The 15,132-nt window shown below is 37.6% G+C and overlaps 1 protein-coding gene across 2 annotated transcripts in view; it reads right to left on the reverse strand.

Annotated features, from left to right (window-relative positions):
- The window catches only part of Nufip1 (nuclear FMR1 interacting protein 1), a 50,813-nt gene that overhangs the window by 17,781 nt on the left and 17,900 nt on the right, over nucleotides 1-15,132 (reverse strand). For both annotated transcript variants that reach the window (XM_074043354.1, XM_020183388.2), the window contains exons 7-8: nucleotides 9,695-9,885; nucleotides 112-228 (exon numbers count right to left, since the gene is read on the reverse strand). In XM_074043354.1, coding sequence (XP_073899455.1) covers nucleotides 112-228; nucleotides 9,695-9,885 — 308 coding nt within the window. The remainder of the gene's footprint in view (nucleotides 1-111; nucleotides 229-9,694; nucleotides 9,886-15,132) is intronic.

Genomic DNA, 15,132 nt, shown 5'->3' on the forward strand with positions numbered 1-15,132 from the left:
ATCAAATAAAGAATATGCATCCTGGATGTTATTCATGCACAGCATGAACCAATGGCAAAAAAGTCACAAAATAAAACATACCTTGTTATGCCAGCAGAAGCCATGACTTACCTTCTGGCTCACTTTCTGACCCTGAAAGACTGCCATAGCTGCTCATTAGTGAACACAAGGCTGGCGTCACCTCCTTAGGGATGACAGACTGTTGTGATTTCTCCTCCTTATCAGACTCTAAAACAGAATGGGAAAGAACAAAGACTCAACATCTTCCATTATTAAAAAGAAAGCTGACTGACTTTCACTCCCTCATCTGTTAGTAAAAAGAAAGTAATTTCTCATTTCCTTAATCTTCCCAAAAATCTAACTCCAAGAGGTCTGAAAAATTTCACTTTGGTTTAAATCTTAAACAAGGAAGCTATTTGCTCAAGGGGGGACAGAGGAACAAATGGAAACTATACACAGCTCAGTTAACTTACCACGCTTCACAGGTTATGGAATTTGGGCCTTCCCTAAATTAACTTAATTACAGTCTTTGCTGTTAATTTACAGGTAGTTGGAAAGCCAAAAATTTATTTAACTTTACTGGATCAGGATCATTAACTTGGAAGAATAACCTGTAAAAATATCACCCTTTCATTGTTTTAAGACTGGTTTTCAGGATCCAAATAATATTTATACCATTCTATGGGCTTAGTCAAAAAATTTTACTGAAATGAATCTTCTCTGAAGTTTTTATTACTTAGCGCTTCTAAGAATTTAAGTCAACAAGCCAACCATGAGAATTTAGCAAGTACTAAAAAAGCTGCCAAAGGTAAAGTGTTTGATCAGAGTCCAGCAAGTTTCACGGTAGCCGCAGGACACCACCTATTACATTTATTTTTGGCAGCTCTAAAAATATATTAACTCTATTCTAGACAACCCAGAAAAATAAAGCCTGAGTGAAGACAGTAAGTAACTTGTCTATAATGAACCAACTCAACCCACAGCCAATACGAAACCTTTCAAGACTGAGCATTTAATGTTCATCAACCAGACAGTCTGGAGGAAACCAAAGCATGCCACTAGGAAATGGAAGTATCCTTCTATGTCACTGTTGGCTCTGCACCTCCTGTGGGATGAAGACATCCTCTCTCCTCCGCACCATGTGGACCCCCTAAAACTGTTCCTTGTCACTTTTAATCTAGACTTTTTTTTAAAAAATCACTTCCCTACATTAATGAAGGGAAAGGAAAATACACAGTTTATATATGTAAATTATGAGTGGATTAATCAGAAATCTACCACAGTGTTCATCCATTGTTTGAATGATCAAAGACCAAACAATAGCATTTCCTTCCAAGACTGAAAGAAAGGTAGTGGCTGGGGACAAATGCACAGTAGCAGAGCATCTGTCTAGCATATACATGGCCCTAGGTTTAATCCTCAGAACACGTAACAAAAAGTACCAAAAATGACAGCTGAATGTTATGCTCTTTAAAAGTATGATCACATTTAATCTGTATGAGGTATCTCACAATTTTCACTTTTTAAATTCTGTTTTGTTCTTTGACATAGGTTTTCACTATGTAGCCTAGGCAAGCCTTGAACTCACTATGTAGCCCAGGCTGGCCTTGATCTCGAGATCCTCCTGCCTCAACCTCCAGAGTGCTGGGGTTACAGGCATACACTAACACTTCTGGCCCAACTCGTAAGCTAGAATGCCTCCTACAGACTTTATATAAAGTCTTCTTAAAATAAAGCCACTCTATCAAAACAAATACATTTTATGTCAATAATATCTTTTCCAGCTACAGCTCCATTTCTTTTTTCCTTTTTATAGAAAAACTCCAAAAAGCTGATTTATAAAATTCACCATGGAAATTGTCTGGATCTGGAATTTCCTCTAGCTGTCTGACCCACTCCAGAATCTATTCCATCTGTCTTTCAGGCCTACCACACCAGTGAAACTTTTCTAACAGGTTCACCTGGGTCCTTGTGTTGCCAAATCTGAAGACCAGTTTTTGGTTCTGATCTTACATGACTCAGTAACACAAATGATAGTACAGAATCATGTTCTGCTTCTTAAAACAACTTCCAGAACCCCTTCTCATGCCTGTTTTCCATCTCTCTACTAAACTCTCACCACTGACCTAATGCAAAAATTATGCTGCTTCCTCCTCTTCAATTCTGAGACCTCTTTTTCTCTATGCCTCTCCTTCCCTTGATGATCTCATGTTATCTAAAATCTTAAAATATTATTTGTATGCTGGTTAGTCACAAATTTACACTTCTAACCTTCAATTTTCCCCTTAGTTCCAGAATAATTCTAAGTGGTGACTCAACTTCTCTTTGATGTCAGATATCTCAAATGTCTAAAAGCAAACACTTGATTGTACTTGGAACATGCTTTCCAGTATTCTCCATCTCAATAAATGTCAACTCTTTCTTCTAAAGAGTTAGGCAGAAACCTGGCAGTCATCCATGACTTTTTGCTTTCTCTCCTATCTTATCTAATCAGTCAATGACTGCCATCAACTCTAGTTGAAAATATATCCAGAATCATAGTCCTATTTCCACAACAACCTCAGTCCAAAGGAACATTTCTTGTTGAGCAGTTCCAACAACTTCCTAAAAGAAATCCATGGTAGGATCTAGCCCACCTCTCTCTACGGTCTCTTCTTCATCCAAAAATGTAAATCAGATCACATTGCTTACCTGCTCCCCCTCAAGAGGAAAATCTCAAGACCTCTCTTGGCCAAAAAGGTGGGTCCCAACTTTGATCTGACCCTCCCCTTGACTGACAATAAACCCTACCACTTTCTTCCTGGCTAGCATCACTCCAACTCAATTGTTCCCTGACCATTAGTTTGTGCTTGATGGCTCACTATGCCAGGACTGGTATCCACTGACGTATAAACTTACCTCACTCAGATGTCTTCTTCATATCACCTTCAGAGATGCCTTTACTGATCACAGAGAAAAGCAAACCTCCTTTTCAGAACACCATTTTCCTGCCCAACTACCATTACTCATTACACTTACCAACACAACTTTCTTGTGTTTCTGAGAACATATGGTGAATGTTTACTCTATCAGCCCCATCAGAATAGCAGCTACAGGACAGAAAGGGTTTTGCCTTGTTCAAAGAATACATATCCAAGCCTAGAATAGTACACAAGGGCTCCACAAATGTTTGAAGAACAATTGTTGCATGAGTAAGTTCAAAAAGGTTAATCAGCACAGAATCAGAGAGCTAGTAAGAGGTAGAGATGGGATAGAAACATAGATCTGCATGTATCCAAAGAATGCTTTCTTAAATAATATGATTATTATTTAAAAAAAAATCACACCCACATACATAGGGAAAACAATGAAAGGATACACATACACACACAAAAAAATGTGACCAGTGGCCATCTTCATAAGTTAAAAAAAGTAGGTTGTTGTCTTATCTTGTGTTTTATAGTTTTCTCTCATATTTTCTCTTACTTTAATGATGAGAAAACAGAAAAGAAAAACAAAAGGAGTACCCCTGGAGACCAGTGCTCCTCATAATTCACTTCGAGAAGAATAGGACAAGGCTTTAACTGGCCTACAGTCTTTTTCATTCTTTCTTTTGCTTTTAACTTTCTATTTTGAAACAATTTTGGATTTATGAAGATAGCAGAGTGATGCCACATACCCTTCCCGCAGCAATGAGTGTACATTTGACATAGCCAGCAAATCAACACTGCCTAACATTGCCTTAGTGCCTAACCAAGACTGTAATGGAACTTCATCAGTTTTTCCACTAATGGCCTTTTTTTCTGTTTCAGGATCCAATCCATCATACTGCACTGCATTTAGGTCTTGTAAGTCCTTAGTCTTTTCTTCTTTATTATTTTCTCCTTTTCTTGGGACATTTTTCTTTTTTCCTACTTTCATTTCAAAACGGATTTATGAGATTCTGTATTTTGCTTGCTTGGCACTGTAATTCAGAGAAATTCTGGGATTTCAAAAAAATCTGTCTCTGCTTTCAGGACAGCCCTGGGCCAGCAGCCTCTAAGTGGCTTCAAAATGGGGACTGGTCACTGGAAAGACCAGCACTACATTAGGGGGTTGGGTCTTTCTGCCTCACCTCACAACTTCCAGGGAGGGAAGAGGGGTGAAGGTTAAGTTGATTGCCAGTGGCCTATGATTTAGGCAATCATGCCTATACAATGGAACCAGCATGAAAATTGATAAAGACAGACATGGGAGAACTTCCAGAGAGCTGGACATTTGGGAGCAACTAGAGGGCAGAACATGGAACTAGGGAGTTCCATGTCCTCTCTAACACTACACACCACCTTCTCACCCAGTTTCTTTCTACAATTTATTTCTTTACATAGCACCAACCCAACTACTTGATACTGCCTTTAGGAGCAATACAATTATACTCTCTGGCATCTTAATTTTTAAGTCTGCTAAAGAAAATGTTAAGGGTTGGGAATGTGGCTCAATGGTAGAGTATTTGCCTAGCACGCACAAGGCCCTAGGTTCAATCACCAGCATGGCTAAAAACGAGAAAATGCTATATATTGAAAAGCCATCCCCCCAAATGGTAACTTTGCTTCACAGTCTTTAACTCTCAAGGGAGACATTTAGGACTGGGGCATGGCTCAGTGGTAGAGCACCTGCCTCGCATGCTGGAGGACCTGAGTTCAATTCCCAGCACCATAAAGCAATCAAGGAAGACATTTTACAATGTGTATTCATGGTTGCTGATGCACTAGGTCAGGTTATTTTCCGATTTTAACATGTACCTTTTAAACAAAAGAGCCAACTTAGCATGGACTAATGTCCAATGCTCGACAGTGATATCTGTATTTATAACAAATGACTAACAAGTTGGATTGTCTTTGTTTTGTGCACGATAAGGCAGTCCACTCTCAGAAATTTGAGGCTATTTTACTGATCAGTTGCTTTCTTTCTAGTTCAGAAAACAGGCTTATTGTTTAAAGGAAATTCACAGAACTTCTTTATATATATTTGGACTTTTTTTTGTTGTTTCAAGACAGGATTTCACTATGTATCGAAGGCTGGCCTCAAACTCACAATGCTCCTGCCTCAGCCTCTGGAGGCTTTGACTTACAGGTGTGCACCACCCAGCCCAGTCTTGTTAGGTAGATTTAAACAACAAAATAAACTAAGTCCTAACTAATGAATACCAAAAAGCGATTAAAACAACAAAGCCTTGAATGGGCTAGTAAAAAGAAAACATAAGGAAATAAAAAAGATAGCACCAGTAAAGAAGTGTAGTGACAAGAAACCATACTCAAAGGTGATAACTGGGAGACTCCTAATGAAGAGTGTTCCCTTCAAAATAGTGTCATCTCCCAATTACTGCACAGTTACATAGGAATGCACAAACCACCAGCCACAATAGAGAAGCTGAGTCCCGACAATGATAGTTCAAACATGATCTGAGCCCACTGCTGCCCTGTCTAAAATGTGAGTGCTGATGTCTGGATTGGGTTCTCAGTATGGAATGGGAGAACTTTACTCTTAGAGAGAGCTCCATGCTGAAAAGTGTCAACTGCAATGTAAGAGCCCTGGGCCATATTATCTCAGTGCTGACACAGCACTGACACCTTCAAAGACTGGACCTTAAAGAGGGCTGGCTCTGGTCCAAGGTAAGGCAAACTGCTTCCACCCAAGTAGAAGACATATATTAGAGTGGAAATGGTGAGGGTATCTAGGTCCTGTGAAAAAAATGGTATATGGCTTTCTGTAGCTACACCTAGAATGAAAGGTGAAGAACCTGTGGTCAAACACTGATTTGAAAATGTCAAAGTCCAGAGGAAACCAAGGTAAAGGATGACATGAATTTAAATGACACCCTTTTTGTGGAGGAGGGGAAGCAGTACTGGGGTTTGAACTCAGGGCCTTGCACTTATTAGACTAGTGCTCTACTATTTGAGCCATGCTTCCAGTCTTTTTTGCTTTACTTATTTTTAGAATAGTAAATTTTTGCCTGAGCTGGCCTGAACCATGAACCTACTATTTATATCTCCCTCACAACTGGGATTTCAGGCATGTACCTCAGTGCCCAGCTTATTGGTTGAGATGGGGTTTAGTTAACTTTTTGCCAGGGTTGTCCTTAAACTACAATCTTCCTGATCTCTACCTCCAGAGTAGCTTTGATTAAGGCATGAGCCACTGTGCCCAGTTAAATGACATCTTTCCTATAAAATTAAGCTACCATAATTTGATTCTTAGCAGCTTGACTTCCTTAGAAATTATAACATATTTTAATTTACAAAATTTATGAAATTATATACATGTAGCCTACATGGATGATTTTTACATTCAAGATTTATGTCCTTACCCCTAACCTTCTCTAACCTTCAAAACAGGTGTGTTCCATTCTTGGCACCAGCTTCAACACTTAAACCAAAACATAATTTACATAATTTGAGAGTTCTCGTTCAGCTGCTCCTGAGAATGCAATGGAATGCTTTCCATCCCAATGAGGATGAGAGGAGCTACCCATAATCCCTGCTTCTCATGTTTAAAGTGTCTTTTGAGGACTCGGGTACAGGCTTATATGAATGTGAGATTCAATCATCTTTTAGTTGGTGCTTTATCAGACTGGCATATACTGAAACAATTCTTTAAAAAAAAAAAAAATGAAACGGGCTCGGGGAAAGCTCAGTAGAACAGTGCTTGCCTAGCATTCAAGAAGCCCTGGGTGCTAACCCCAGCACTGCTAAAAGCAAACAAACAAAAATAGAATCAAACACCTACCAAAACTAAGTTAACAAAACAAAAGCAACAAATACTATTCAATATGAAAGTCCTTCAAATGCTCACTTCAAAAACCACAAATAAGAATAAGAATGTTGGTGCAAGCTTGTAATCCCAGCTATACAGCAGGTAGAGATAGGAGAATTGAGGTTGAAGGCCAGCCCAGGCAAAAAAATTAGTGAGGCCCTATCTCAAAAATCAAGCTGGGTATGGGGTAAACTCCTGTAATCCTAGTTACTCAGGAGGCAGAGGAGGAGGACTGCCATATGAGGCCAGCACTGGGCAAAAGTATACTACTACCTTATCTGAAAAATAAGCTAAAGCAAAAAGACTGGCGGCATGTATACACAGAAATATATACAGAGCATGTATCCAAAAGAGGAACTGGTAGAGGAGACCAAGGGAGGTGGAAGAGAAGGAAAGAAAGATAGTGAGTAACAACAGAGTACATCACATCAGTGCAGGAACAGGGCACGAAGAAACATGATGGAAACTGTTAAACAGCACAAGATGGGGAAAAAGGGTGAAGAAATGTAATGGAGGGAGGTTACACTGACTTAAGCATGTACAGGTACAATCAAACCAAGGCAAAAATCCCACCAACCAATGAACAGACACCTAAACAACAAAGGACAAAAATGAAAGCCAGGAAGTGCTAAGAAGAGGGCACCAACAGGAACAGGGGGAGAGGGAGAAAGAAGTATAGAATGAGACTACGGGTCATATATTTCCTGTACAAGAATGAATATAGAATTTTTAAGCCTGTTGAAATCACCATAAGAAGGGGACTAAGGTAGAAAGGAGAAAAATGGAGGGGATGAACCAATTTGGACTACAATATATATACACCTGGAAATGTCATATGAAACTCTCTGTATAGCTATCTAAAACAAAAATGTCTTTATTTTTAAAATGGAGGACAGGAAGGTGAAACAGGTCCTGTCTGGGGTTGGTATCACTGGAAGGGGGGAGGATATAAGGAAAGGGTGTAGGAGGTTGAAATACTATGTACTCATGTATGAAAATGGAAAAATGAGACCTGTTGGAACTATTCCAGGAATGGGGGAAAGAGGGATAAAGGAGAATGATGGAGGGGGTGAATTCAACTAAGATATATTGTAAGCACTGTTGTAAATATCACAGTGTACCACCCCCAGTATAACAATAGTATGATTAAAAAAAAAAAAAAGAAAGAAAAAGACTGGGAGCATAGCTCAAGTGTAGAGTGCTTGCCTAGCAACCACAAGGCCTGAAGTTCAAATCCCAGTACCACTAAAAAAAAAAAAAATTACACCAAGTAAATAATTACATAATTTTCAAATTAGTACCATTATGATTATAACACTAGTCTACACATTTGTGTTTTAAGTATTTCAACACCAAGGAAGTTTATATTTGGGGTATAGATGACATTTGGTCATCAAGGCCACATATTGCAAATCTGAAGAAGTGTGTGGGCTTTTTTTTTTTTTTTCCCAGCTCTGGGGTTTGAACTCAGGGCCTCACACTTGCTAGGCAGGTGCTCTAACCACTTGAGCCACTCTGCCAGCCTCTCTCTTACATTTTTTTTGAAGGGAAAAAAAATTAAACTCAGCAATGGGTGAAAATATCATCTGCCTCCTACTTGCTCTCTGTAAGGATAAGAAAGTGTCTTTTCTAAACTCTCTCCCAACATCTCAAGTATGCCAGACTCTCACAATATTTTTGAGACTAATCAGTTCACAACCTGGCTCTGCCACCAGATAGCACTATGGCTAAGGTAAATTACTTAGGTCTCTATTCCTCATTTCTAAAGGGATAGCTGTAGCTGCACCTATAGAAAAGGCTGTTATAAGGAAAAGAGCTAACATACAGAAAGCACCTGGAGTATAGTAAGTGCATTTACAGTGTTAGTTGATGTTAAGGTAATTTATTACATTACTACTCCTACTAAACTTTATCTTATACTTAGCTCAATATTTTCTTGTGCCAAGACCCTTTTCCATCCGAAATTATCCATGAATTAGTTATCACCCCATTTCTTGCTATCTGAAAGTTCAGTAACTTCCCATATGATTATCATGGAGGCAACTGCCATCTAAGCAGAACAGAGTCTAGAATCAAACCTACACCATAACATCAGTCCATTCACTAATAGCCTTTTTCTTCTGCAGCAGACAGCATATGCAATGAGATAAGCTTTACAATGTTACTGGAGGGGAAGGCACTACAAATATTTTACACACACATTTTCATTTTTTTTGAAGGGGAAATGGAGTTTCAGACACTGAATGCATATGTATGTGATAGCAATATTTTGGTGCTCTCATTTTTTGACATGTAGGCAAACTCACTTGTCCTGTAAGTTCTAGATGGAATTAAAGGATAAACTATAAATGTATATAAAGGGGCATGGCTCAAGTAGTAGAGTACCTTCCTACCAAACACAAGGCCCTGAGTTCATACCTCAGTACCATCCCCTGCTAAAAAGGTGGAGTAAACATATATATTTTTTGTTCTGAGGAAGATTATATAAAAATACAATAAATTAATACCATATGTCCAAAGAGATTATGCTTGTGCTAGGTACATAAATAATACCAGCTTGTATAGAATTACTGCTTTGGAGGTAAAGGGAAAAAAATTCAAACCAAATCAATTTATACCTATGGCAATTCAAAACTCTCTTAAAAAAACTCCCAATATTATACCATGCTTTGGAAATTATTCAACAAATACAATCTTCCTCCCATAGCATCCTACGCATTCTCTATGCACCACCCTCAAGACTCAAAAAAGATCTTCTTAGATGAGGCTTTTCACAAGATACGCTTCTTAAAAACAAAAATGCAAGCATCATTCTACATATATTCATTTGCCATTAAACTTTCCACAAACAAGGTTATGGGTAATCAACTTCAGCCTCACTGTCTATGCACTTTTCTACAGGTTATCTTCCTGTTTTGCTTACCAGAGTCACTGTTTATCAAGGCGCCAAGAGGATCTGCATTTGCCTCAGGTGGACCTTTAGGCTTTGAATCACAGAAGTGACTGACTGATGAGATGACAGTGCTCTGTCTAGCATTGTTTTTCCATTTGTGGTGTTTACCAGGACTTCTGATTTTTGCCATCTGTGAGTGTCTGGACATCCCCTTCATCTTGCTGGAGTAAGAAAAAATGCAATTCTTAGTATAAAAGACACTGGCTTTTTCACAAAAAATTTGAAAAAGACTACTAAGTGCAAAAGAAACCTAGAAGTTAAATTGATCAACTATAGTCTAGCACATTAGAGACCAAAATAAAAGAAATTCAGTGGTTCCCAAAGCCAGAGAAGTCTACAGTAGAACTTTAAAAGGACAACATCTCATAATATACCACGTTATTCATTCTCAGCTGTACATTCTCACCTCCCTGAAAATGGGGTGTGCTGTGCAATGTATACACACAATTTTGAAGAAAGCAAAAATTATTATGGCCCAATCTGTAATACCCATCCACAGATGCCAACCTAAGAACTCAACAGCATCCTGCTTTGAGGCAAAGTAGGTACATTTTCTGCCTCTGACCCACTGGTCCCATGAGAATAATGAAGAGATGCCACTTCCTTTGGGCTCCCACTCACAGACACCTTTCCTACATACTGCTCCTAACAGCATCTGATCACAGCTAGCTTTAGAATTCTCATAGTTAAGGTATTAACTGACAAAGAATAAGTTAGAATGAACCTAACTGATGTGATTATTAAGACTTCACTGAGAAAGTACAGTAAGGCAGGCAACACACTTTAAATATAGGCACAAAACATTTAAAAGGACCAGCTTATTGAAAACACTGTACTTTTCCCTCTGAATTATATTGCCACATTTATCATAAATCAGGTGACTGCTCACTGGTGGATCTGTTTGTGGACTTTATTCTACTTATCTAGTTATTCCTGGCCATTATCACACTATCTTCATTAAGCTTTCTTAGATGTTCTACATCCTTTGCCCCCCAAAAAAAGTCACTTAGACTGAGGGCTTGGGTCAAGAGGTGGAGTGCCTGAACAGCAAGTGCAGTCTTGAGTTCAAATCCCAGTACCACCGAAACACAGGAACAGTAAAAATAATAAAAACAGATTATTTGCATTTCATATATTTTTAAAGCTTAGCAGTCTCCCATCCCTGTTCTGTCCCCTCCCAAAATAAAAAAACCTTGCTATGATTTCGACTATGTTCAATTTGCAGCAGAATGAATGTGATTGCGTTGCCATACTGTTCACAGACGTGTCACACCCCTTCATTTACTTACATCTCTAATTTTTTAAGCAATATTTTATAAACTTCATTAAATGTCTCGCAAATATTTTAAGATTTATTACAAGGTATTTGTGATGCTATTATAAATGGTAATTTTTAAAATTTCACTCTTTTTTGATAGCTTATAGAAATATAATTGACTTAAAAATTATCGATGTTATTATAGGCTAAATTTGATTAGGAGTATGGTAATAATATTGTTCCCAATCTCAGGGTAAAGTAATCAGTATTTCACCAGTAAGTATGATTTGACTACAGAGTGTTGGTATATATCTCATATTAAACAAAGTTTTTTTCTATTACTCATTTCCTGACTTTAAGAGTTTTTAAACTTTATCGATTACTTTCCTTATGCATAGAGTTAACATCATTTTACTGCTTCACTATTTTACTGTGATAAATAACATTTTATTTTCAAACAGCAAACTCCTGAAATAAACCTCATTTGGTTTTAATGTATGTCTTTTTTCCATATTGCCAGATTTGATTGGCTAACATTTTGTTTAGAATTTTTGTCTCTTTGATCAGAAGATATTTGCTGACTATAATCTCAGCACTGGGGAGGCTGAGGCAAGAGAAGCAAAAATTTAAGGCCAGCACAGGGTACACAGCGAGACTATCTCAAAAAAACAAAAGAAACACACACACACACACACACACACACACACACACACACACACACAGACACACTGTTTGTTATTTTCTATTATTGTAATGTCCTCATGAGGTTTTGATAACAAGATAATATATATTAGACTCTTAAAACAACATGTTGAGTTTTTCTAAGATGGGTATTTGCTTTGTAAATGTTTGGAAGAATTTGATAGCAAAGCTATCAAGACCTAAAATTTTTTTTGTAGGAAGGTTCTTAATTAGTTTTCGTAACAAAGAAATTCTGATCTTTAATTTCTTAAATGTCTTAGTAATTTCTGTTTTAAGTATACTGCTTAATTTCTAAGCATTTAAGGTATATTCTAGCTGTCTTCTTATAACTGTTTACTGGTTGAATTTCACTTTGGTCAGAATGAAATTGTTTTACATTATTTCAAACCTTTACGATTTATGGATAATTATGGGCTGGAGGTGTGGCTCAAGTGGTAGAGGACTTGCCTAGCAAGTGTGAAGTCCTAAGTTCAAACCCCAATACTACCAACATATATATATATATGTATCATTCTTTTGTGATCTTTTTGATAAAATGTGTACTTTTTAGTTGTTGAGTGTGCAGTAATATTCTAGATTAAGTTGGTTGTGTTCAAATCTTCTCTAATACTGCAGACTATCTCTTAATAACTACAGAGAGAACTGTAAAAGCTTCAACTTTGTTCATTTATCTCCTTTGAGGCAGTCAGATATTTTCTTTTATAATTATATTGTTAGATAGATAGATTTAAGATTATTACATCTTCTTGTTGCATTCATCCTTTTAACATTATGAAATATCTCTATTAATCTCTAATATGTTTTGCTTTAACATTTATTTAGTCTGATACTGCTATCTCAGGTTAATTTTGGTAACTCGTGGCATGGTGTATAACATTTAGTACTTGATGAACTGCAATTCATAATTTAAGGACCTCAATTTCTACGCTATATACAATAATTAATTCTAAACATAAATGGAAAAGGTAAAGCACAAATCTAAAGAAAATACAGTGAAGTAGCTTCAAGACCTTTGGATAGGCAAAGGTTTCATAAGCAAAATACAAACAGCACTGACCATAAAAGACTGATAAATCAGACTTCATGAAAATTAAGAACTTTTATTTAGAAAAAGACTGAATTTAGAACTTCTACTTTGGCCAAATTAACAGGAACCTTATTTATCCTTCCATATGAAACCACCCCAAAACTAGGCAAAATGCAGAAACAGTTCCTACAACAAAGGATATCAAGCAACAAGAACAATGATGGCTTAGAGTAGGGAAATAAATGAACAGTGGGGCTCTACAATTGCTCTGGCTTACTACCTTGAGTATTTCCAGACCACAGAAGAGGCAACCCACATGGAACCTGGTAAAGTCCCTTAGTTGAGGAACTTGAGCTCTGAGTCAACAGAAAATAAGACGTGTAGAGTTTGCAGAAGGTACCAGAAGAAGCTAGAGAGAGACTCCAACTATTTAGAAAAAGTCTGATCAGAAAATACATGCAAGGGAACTACTCAAGGTTAAGGAAAGAACCACCCAAAGGATTAGAGGTAATAGCATCAAATTAATCTTCACATAGGGTCATAAATAGTATCTGTTTTTATTTCATAATTCAAGTGGCATTGGGTAGAATACTCAAAAATGTCTTGCCTCAGCAAGAAGTAGTTAGCTCCAGATTAAACTCTGCTCTGGCTATTCATGATATCCAACAAGGATCAGACTGTTTCTAAGTAACTTAGCTGTATATCAAAAAAACCAAAACAACTCAAAACAAGAATCTTCAAGAACATTTAAAGGAATACAAAAATATCCAGTATCCAACAAAGTAAAAATTTCCAGTATCTAATAAAACATAACCATGCATGAAAAAAAGCAGGAAAACATGACCAATGAGAAAAATTAAAATCAGTTAATATAATTGCATTCACATGTTTAAAAAGTTAAGTAGAGACATGGAAGACATTAATAAAACATTAAAATCAAACTTCTAGGAAAGTAAACATCTGAGATTAAAAATGTAAAATATGCATTGAGACATAATATACTCATACAAGATTAGTAAAGGCTGTACAGGAGATATTAATGAACATGAAAGCGTAACAAAAGAAACTACAATGAGATGCCAAAAAAAGCAAAGAAATCTACAAAGTGGAAAAAGCATCAATAAATAATGGAATAATTTTAAGAAGCCTACCACGCAATTGCAATTTCTGAAAAAGAGGGAGGTAGAGAAAAAATATTTGAAGAAGTAATGGCCAAAGTTTTTCCAAATTGATAAGAGCTATCATAAGCCAAGAAGCTCAATAAACCCCACGTACAAGACACATGCAGAACACTATCCAAGCACATGATAACCCAAGTGCTCAAAACCAGGGACAGAGAAAATCTAAATGGGGGCTGGCACGTAGCTCAACGGTAGAGCACTTGTCTAACATACACAGCTCCTAGATTTGATCCCCAGTACTGGAAAAAAACAAAAACAAAACAAGAACAGAGAAAGAGGTATTTCAGCCAGGGACCAGTGGCTCACGCCTGCAATCCTAGCTGCCCAGGAGGATCCTGGTTTGAAGCCAGCCCAGACAAATAGTTCAAGAGACCCTATCTCGAAAAAAAAGCCATCACAAAAACAGGGCTGGTGGAGTGGCCCAAGGTGAAGGCCCTGAGTTCAAACCCCAGAACTGCAAAAAAGAGAAAAGAAAAGAGGTATTTATATAGACAATGATATAACATCTTTATAGCACTGTTAAAATATAAAGACATTTCAGACACACGAAGCTGAAAGATGCCATCTCCAACAAACCCTCTCTACAAGAAGCACTAAAGTACTACAGACAGAAGGAAAACAGCATTAGATGGATCTGCACAAAAGAATAAAGAGCACCAAAACTGTACCTGCCTAGGCAGGATAGCCATCAGCCAACCAGCCCCCAGCTGTGACTGAGCCTTGTCAAGATCAGATGTTCTTTACTCAGCTGACCCCAAATGCCTGAGCAATTACTTATTGTTGTATGAAAATAAAGGCCACCCATTAAAGTAAACAGGCAAGCTAGAGATTGAGAGATGTAACTGTAATACATACAATCCACTAAAAAAAAAAATGCATATGGAGATAAATAACGCCTACCAATCAAGAAAAGCAACTCCAATTAAAAACTGATCAAAAGCCGGGTGCTTCTGATTATAGGCTCACACTTATAACCCTAGCTACTTGGAGACAGAGATCAGGAGAATTGTGGTTTGAAGCCAGCCCCAGGCAAAAAGTTCATGAGACCTTATCTCAAAAACACCCATCACAGAAGAGGGTTGAAAAGTGGCTCAAGTGGTAGAGCACCTGCCTAGCAGGTGTGAAGCCCTGAGTTCAAACCCCAATACCACCCAAAAAAAAGACTTGAACTGGTACTTCACAAGAGAATACCCACACGATAAGATAAATTGGTTCAACCACTTTTGGCAAACTGGCCACA

Source organism: Castor canadensis, chromosome 10 (assembly GCF_047511655.1).
Source record: "Castor canadensis chromosome 10, mCasCan1.hap1v2, whole genome shotgun sequence".
Lineage (NCBI taxonomy): Eukaryota > Metazoa > Chordata > Mammalia > Rodentia > Castoridae > Castor > Castor canadensis.